The following is an 8682-nucleotide window of genomic DNA, read 5'->3' as shown; positions in this document are numbered from 1 at the left end:
TTTCTCTCTTGTACAAATCGTCTATTTATTTCTTCCAACTGGTTATGGGCCGTCACGCATTTTTTCCTATGCGTTGCAAGAACAGCCGCTAGGGGCACACTAACTTCTTGGAGTTTTCTGATTGGTCGATAAATCAGAAACTTTAGGCGGGAGTTTGAAAAAACAAAAAATTTCACACTACGCATAATTTTCGGCGTGAGGTATTTTGCGCCAGTGGTTCTCAACCTATGACTCACCTCCCCATTTATTATTAGGTACCTAATACCTATGGGGAGTTTGAAAAACAAAACATTTCACACTACGCATAGTTTTCGGCGTGAGGTATTTTGCGCCAGTGGTTCTCAACCTATGACTCACCCAATTTAATATTAGGTACCTAATACCTATGATAATGTGCCTTTCTCTACCTACTGAATAACTTATCCACCCTATAAGCTAGTGATAAGAACGAGGAGTGCTCAAAGTGACTTCATATTTGTCACCTGTGCTCTGACCAAAGATACGGAACAGTTGATAGGAAGAAAACAATTCAGGTAAGTGAGCAACAGAAAATTTCCCCACTAAAGAGGTGCTGCGATTATGACGGAAGGTGTAGTGTTAAGAGAGCATACAAGCTGCTTATTAATGAATATATTCACTCATATAATTTCAAGCAGACTTTGACGAAGAACCTATACAAACCTAAAAACAACACTAAATTAAACTAAACTGCGGATTCCGGATGTACTGCAAACTAAAAAAATATAAGCATACAAGTATAGAATTCTACTCAAATATAATAACGGAAATATTAAGCATAACTTTTAGCAGTATTATATTATAGAAGTATTATGCTTAATAAGAAATAGAATTAACCAATTTAACTGATTTTTATCACGTGGGTAGAATCTGCATAGCTCTGATAATATTTTTTATCGTTATCTCGGACGAGGATTTAAGTAATGACATAACTAATACTAATAGGTATTAGTCGTAATTAATTTTTGGAGACCAATGAAACGGATAACTTGGCCAAGAATAGGTAGTTACGTAGTATCCACCCCGGGCGGGAATCGAACCCGCGGCCTAGCGCTTACAAGGCAGACGCACTACCAACTAAGCTAACTAGGCTGGCAATTAATTTTTGGAGACCAATGAAACGGAAGTTCTAACTTGGCCAAGAATAGGTAGTTACGTAGCAATGATAGACAAAAGTAAAATTAAATAAATGAAATCATTTCTATTTCAGTCTGATGAAACCCACAGCTATTCTGATCAATACTAGCAGGGGTGGTCTCCTAGATCAAGAAGCACTGGTTGAATTCCTCAGGGATAAGAAAATAGGGGGAGCAGGCCTTGATGTTATGATTCCTGAACCCTTGCCTGCAGATCACCCTTTAGTACAACTAGATAACTGTGGTAAGTTTTTACCTAGTTTAACTTTTAGGCTACTTTTGAGGAAATGGTCTCCTAGATCAAGAAGCACTGGTTGAATTCCTCAGGGATAAGAAAATAGGGGGAGCAGGCCTTGATGTTATGATTCCTGAACCCATGCCTGCAGATCACCCTTTAGTACAACTAGATAACTGTGGTAAGTTTTTACCTAGTTTAACTTTTATGTTACTTTTGAGGAAAACTTCTCCAATTTCCCTAACATGACTGTTGTGTATTCACCCAGTATTTACGATCACCAGTCCACTCTGTATTCTGGTTGCTAAGGCAACATCTCAATAGATAGTTTTCCCTGCCTTCCTCTCTTCCCTGAGCTTTTTTCATTGTCATAAAACTTCTCCAATTTCACTAATATGACTGTTGTGTATTCACCCAGTATTTACAATCACCAGTCCACTCTGTATTCTGGTTGCTAAGGCAACAACATCTCAATAGATAGTTTTCCCTGCCTTCCTCTCTGCCCTGAGCTTTTTTCATTGTCATTAATGTTTAGCGTGTAAATAAATAAATAAAATAATTTTTCCAATAATAAATAAATAAATGCAGTTTCTTCGTGTTATTATATCACAACTTTGGTGCTCACTGCAGCATTGTAGTATTTTTCCCAATATCTCAATAATCCTAAAATCCAATGTTTACCTATCATGCTGGCACTGGTCGCTATGCGCATTTATATGTCATAGCTACTCATTTTCCTCACGAGGCTGAGTGGGCCCCGCAACATCCAATCACGGAGTCGATCATTTGCTTGATACAAATTTCTTGACCTCGCCGGGAATCGAACCCGGGTCTCCCGCGTGCAAGGCGAGTGCAGTGACCACTACGCCATCGGAGCTGACGAATTTTTCCCATAAAACATATTCGAATACTACATTTATCCTTCACTATGCATATGAGTTCTTCTTCGCATATAAAATACACAATACATGACCCTCAGCTATGGGTTTATTTCCCTAGTATGTTTTATAAAGTTAATAATAAAATCAACTCTGGTAGAGATACGAGGAGGTACCTAACAAAATCCTTTCATTCCCTTCTTATTTCAGTTCTGACGCCCCACACAAGTTCCGCAACCAAGGCATTACGAGAGAAATTAAGCGAAATATCGGCCGAGAATATCATCAGGGGGTATAAGGGAGAACCTATGATATTTGAATTATAAATTCAACTCAATTGTGTTTACTACCTACCTACTCAGCGTTTTTCTTCAAAACAATCCACCAAGTCAATTTTCTCATCACTCATCTTTTTTATTTTAAAGTATTGTTTACCTGCGCTCTCTCGCCATCATATTTCCACTCGCACGTGAACTCAACGTTATCGAACCTCTTCAGTACTTCATGTATACCCTTGGTCGGATGCGCCAGCATAGGACGTAGCGGTACGCCCGGTGTCAGCTTACAGTGGTCGGGTAGAGCGTGCATACCCTTCTCCAGGAGGGTAGGAACGATGAGGTTGTAGTTCGGACACTCGCTGGGGGGACAGAGAACCGAGATGGGTTAAAGAAAAATCAAATAATAAATTCTTCGTGGTAAAGCAGAGAGCTTCTCCACAACTTTTCTGGCTATCATAGCATTACTAATACACGATCTTCAAACGAAGGTCCGACAGACATAGGTCTGTGAGCGACGCGCATAAGTATACTACTTTCTACTACTACTAAAGTTTAGCGAAGCTACTCGTATACTAGAGTCGTGTTTTTTTATGCAAATAAAAAAATTATTTTATTTGTTTTCTTTGGTTTTTCTATTCACTTTATTTGTGTCATAAAGTCCGACAGACATAGGTCTGTGAGCGACGCGCATAAGTATACTACTTTCTACTACTACTAAAGTTTAGCGAAGCTACTCGTATACTAGTAATGAGAAAGAGTTGTTTTTTGTTCTTTTCTTGCCTCTTCCCAGATTAAACAGTTATTTGGAAAAAAAACCTCATTGCACCGAGCTCTCACAACCATGTCAAAACCAAAACTGCTGCTCACCAGAAACGACTATCCAAGAGTATCACCTGCCTATGACATTCTGGAGGACATGTAAGATCCGTTTCCAATTTTGATTTTTTTTTTTCTTAATTTTATTTAAATTAACGGGGGCTACCCATTTTATACAAGTCCCTACACTTAACTACACTTAAAAATAATAAAACACTAAAAGTAGGTAAGCGGTAAAAAATTAAATTATTTTATACAAGTCCCTACACTTAACTACACTTAAAAATAATAAAACACTAAAAGTAAGAGGTAAACAATTAAATTAAAAAAAGAAAAAGAACATGGCCTTTTTAGGTAGGCAGGTAACATATAAGTTAGGTATCCATATCATTTAGATCACGTGCACACCAAACAGGCACCCAGGTAGTAAGTTGGTACCTATGCAGAGCGCATGTATAGGTTACATAGAACTAAAATTAATGAAAAAAGCCAGGGAAAGAAATACTAGTGAAACTTACCAACCTATAGGTAATCGTTAATCGTACATGCTTAGGACAGCCACTGACTACTATCAGAGAGACCTGACAGGTACACCTGGTCAAGTCCACCTGACAGTGTGTGTGCTCATCAGGTATCATGTAGACCTGACAGGCGGATCTAAACAGGTCTGCCTCATAGTGAGTAACTGCTAAGGGGAAATCGAGGGGAAATCGTTTCTGTTTCCGAAGAGGGGAAATCGTTTCCGAAGTTTCCGTTCCCGAAGAGGGGAAATCCTTTCCGTTTCCGAAGAGGGGAAATCCTTTCCGTTTCCGAAGAGGGGAAATCCTTTCCGTTTCCGAAGAGGGGAAATTGTTTCCGTTTCCGAAGAGGGGAAATCGTTTCCGTTTCCGAAGAGGGGAAATCCTTTCCGTTTCCGAAGAGGGGAAATCGTTTCCGAAGTTTCCGTTTCCGAAGAGGGGAAATCGTTTCCGAAGTTTCCGTTTCCGAAGAGGGGAAATCCTTTCCGTTTCCGAAGAGGGGAAATTGTTTCCGTTTCCGAAAGGAAAATACACCTAAACACATTTTCCTCCATTTTTCCGATCTTACAGGTTTGATATAATCACATACCCGATCAGTGAGGGTCGAATGCCTCGCGACATATTTATAGAAAAACTCAAAGGCTGTTCCGCTCTGCTATGCAATCCACATCAAAAGGTCGATAAAGAAGCACTAGATGAGAGTGGGGGTAAGTGAATTTCACCCGTTGAGTGTCAAAACTGATTTCCCTCCTTTTGCTAAGTCAGTCAACGGCTGAAAAACAGCTTTAAAAATAATTTAAATAATATAAAAGTTAACACAAAACGGCATCTGAAGTCTAAATGACAGACTGAGGATATCATAAGCCGTTCCGAGAACGAACATTATCCCATCAGGATAAAATCCGTCCCGGGCGGGAATCGAACCCGCGGCCTAGCGCTTACAAGGTAGACTACCAACTAAGCTAACTAGGCTGGCTAAAAATAATTTAAATAATATAAAAGTTAACACAAAAACTGCATCTGAAGTCTAAATGACAGACTGAGGATATCATAAAGACCGACTGAAATAGTCCTATTTTTGCTTCATTGCTACGCAGATGCCGAAAAACATTTAAATATTGATCAACATGGAGGTAAAAGAGTAGGTATTATTTTATGAGAAACTAGCCGCTAGTAAGTCCTTAAAGGCATGGCCGTTCATGTCACTCACCCATTTAGTGGTCTCGCTCGGCGTAGCTTAACAAAAACGAACCGGAAAATAGCCTATAACCTTCACGGGAGTGCAAGCAATAAGTTGACAAAGTTTCAAAGCAATCGGATGAGCGGTTTGGCCAGGCATAAAGTTCGAACAAACACACACAAACAAATAGTCATTTTTATATATTAGATATCTATGTCATAAAATAACAAAATTGATATTGTGGACATAGAATATGTAATATAGTACCTACTTCACTTGTGTTTGGCGAGGCCAAATACTCGTACCTGTTTCATTCTATGTATTTGTTCCAGAAAACCTGAAAGTGATCTCCACGTTCTCAGTGGGACATGATCATCTTCACCTGGACCAGATCAAGTCCAGAGGTATTCGAGTGGGAACTGTGGGTCCTGTTTCATCTGATGCCGTAGCCGAGTTCAACATAGGCCTGGCAATAGCTGTGAGTAGGAGGTTTCAACAGGGTCACAACTGTATAGCAAGGTAAGTATAGTGTCATGATCATGATGGAAGACTCAGTAACTTTGTGAAGTTCCATAACAATAGATGTAAAAGAAAAAGAAAGTTATTAAGTTATTTCTTTTACATCTATTTTCCAGAAAACCTGAAAGTGATCTCCACATTCTCAGTGGGACATGATCATCTTCACCTGGATCAGATCAAGTCCAGAGGTATTCGAGTTGGAACTGTGGGTCCTGTTTCATCTGATGCCGTAGCCGAGTTCAACATAGGCCTGGCAATAGCTGTGAGTAGGAGGTTTCAACAGGGTCACAACTGTATAGCAAGGTAAGTATAGTGGTTGTCAAATTTGAAATAAACAAGGTTGTTGTTGTAGCGGCTTTAGCTTTCGCCGAATGGCAATAGCAGAATAAAGAAAAGATATTATGCTTTTGTATCTACTATACACCGGGGTGATGGTCTCTAGCTCTAGCCATGTTAAATTGGCTGGCTCGTCCTGAACTGCAGTCAACCATCGTGAGGACTTGTACTTGATCTTTAAAAGCAGAGAGAACCCTTTGAGGAACTGCCAGCTTGCTGGGCTGGTTAGGGTTAGCTGTTCTCCTCCCTGTTTATAGTCCCACAGCCATACGCTAGTCTTCGCTCTGTTTAACGTCCCCTAGCCAGACAGAAAAAATAAACAAGGTTAAGCAGCTTTGCTGGGATTCTGTATGCAACTGACCTACAAATGACTACACCTTGTCAGATACCTAATGTTCAGGTTCAAGCTTTTTCCGCCTCACACGTGCAGACTGTCTGACAGTCTTGAATCTGTCTGATCGTCATTGGCTGGTATTATATTGGAGTCGAATCTTTGCGTGTGCCATTAGGTAAGTACTTTACAACTGTATAGCAAGGTAAGTATAGTGGTTGTCAAATTTGAAATAAACAAGGTTACGCAGCTTTGCTGGGATTCTGTATGCAACTGACCTACAAATGACTACGCCTTGTCAGATACCTAATCTGTATGCAACTGACCTACAAATGACTACGCCTTGTCAGATACCTAATGTTCAGGTTCGGCAGTTTGTTCCGCATTGATTCTTGAATGGTTTGTCCCGTTTTGATGGAATTCGTCAGAAATGTTCAGCTCACAAAGGAGGTGTACTGATTTCTTTAAAGATACCACTAGGCCTTCGAAAACTCCATTGGGACATTTACATCAAGTGAGATCGACAATTCACTGAAGATTCGGATAATTTTGGGTTCTTTCTAGGGTCCAAAAACCGGGCCAAAACCCCAAAGGTAAAAGCCTATTTAATAAATCAATAAAATATTTAACCACCTCTTTTCCTCTACAATCAGCTCCCCTTCTCCAATCCAACGCACTTCTGCTAATCCCATCAGATCTATGTTGTTTTTCTTCATTTCTCTTATTAGATACCACTAGGCCTTCGAAAACTCCATTGGGACATTTACATCAAGTGAGATCAACAATTCACTGAAGATTCGGATAATTTTGGGTTCTTTCTAGGGTCCAAAAACGGGCCGAAACCCCAAAGGTAAAAGACTATTTAATAAATCAATAAAATATTTAACCACCTCTTTTCTCCTTATGATTTCAGTGGAGAATGGGCTCTAAAACAGACGCAAACCGTCATTTCAGATATAATCGGTTTGAATGGATCAACGGTGGGAATTGTGGGTTTGGGGAACATTGGATTGGAAACTGCCAAACTGTTGAAAGCCTTCAAAGTATCAAAGATTCGGGTTTGGGGAACATTGGATTGGAAACTGCCAAACTGTTGAAAGCCTTCAAAGTATCAAAGATTTTGTACACAAGTAGACAAGTCAAAAAAGAGGGTGAGCGAAATTGAAATTTTGAACTATGGACCTACCTAAAAACAATTTAAAATTAAGTTATTTATAATAATAATGAATAGGTGCATACAAATCCGATCATTTAATGATCAATTTCTTGAAAATTCGACACCGTTTCAAGATCATGACTGTTGCCATGGTAATTAACATGGCATCTTTATGTACATACATCTACAGATCTACTTCCTTAATTGTTTTTCTTTCATACAAAATAATTCCTCTACAAAATTACAATTTGTCAATATTTTTTGTAGGTACGGAATTGGGAAACTATGGACCTACCTAAAAACAATTTAAAATTAAGTTATTTATAATAATAATGAATAGGTGCATACAAATCCGATCATTTAATGATCGATTTCTTAAAAATTCGACACCGTTTCAAGATCATGACTGTTGCCATGGTAATTAACATGGCATCTTTATGTACATTTATCTACTTTCTTAATTGTTTTTTTTTTTTTAGAGGTTTGACAGAGGGAACTGTAACTGCTATGGTCTTATCGTTCCGAAAATCAAGAGAGAAGGAAGACAGGATAGGAAAAAGCCAGCCGTTCCGAGAACGAACATTATCCCATCAGGATAAAATCCGCCCCCGGCGGGAATCGAACCCGCGGCCTAACGCTTACAAGGCAGACGCACTACCAACTAAGCTAACTAGTCTGGCTTTTAATTGTTTTTCTTTAATACAAAATAATTCCTCTACAAAATTACAATATGTCAATATTTTTTGTAGGTACGGAATTGGGGATTATTGAGATATTGGGAAAATCCTACAATGCTGCAGTGAGCACCAAAGTTGTGACATAATAACACAAAGAAACTGCATTTTTTTACATATTTCTTGCAGGTACGGAATTGGGGGCTCAGCTGGTACCTTTAGATACACTATGTGCTCAAAGTGACTTCATATTTGTCACCTGTGCTCTGACCAAAGATACGGAACAGTTGATAGGAAGAAAACAATTCAGGTAAGTGAGAAAATTTCCCCACTAAAGAGATGCTGCGATTATGACGGAAGGTGTAGCGTTAAGAGAGCATACAAGCTGCTTATTAATGAAAATTGACTCATATAATTTCAAGCAGACATTGACGAAGAACCTATACAAACCTAAATTGAACTATACGAGGATTTAAGTAATGACATAACTAATACTAATAGGTATTAGTTGTAATTAATTTTTGGAGACCAATGAAACGGAAGTTCTAACTTGGCCAAGAATAGGTAGTTACGTAGTAATGATAGACAAAAGTTTTTTTTTTTTTTT

At 38.9% G+C, this 8682-nt stretch overlaps 1 protein-coding gene across 1 annotated transcript in view; it reads right to left on the bottom strand.

The window, feature by feature from the left end:
• Positions 1–8682, bottom strand: part of LOC103515753 (DNA ligase 1) — a 43989-nt gene that overhangs the window by 15381 nt on the left and 19926 nt on the right. Inside the window, 1 exon segment of the mRNA XM_026828349.1 lies at positions 2691–2904. Within this exon segment, the coding sequence (XP_026684150.1) occupies positions 2691–2904 (214 nt within the window).

This window comes from Diaphorina citri, unplaced genomic scaffold (assembly GCF_000475195.1).
Source record: "Diaphorina citri unplaced genomic scaffold, Diaci psyllid genome assembly version 1.1 scaffold1410, whole genome shotgun sequence".
Taxonomy (NCBI): domain Eukaryota; kingdom Metazoa; phylum Arthropoda; class Insecta; order Hemiptera; family Psyllidae; genus Diaphorina; species Diaphorina citri.
The sequence above is the reverse complement of the archived record's forward strand: the minus strand, read 5'-3'. Positions and strand labels throughout refer to the sequence as shown.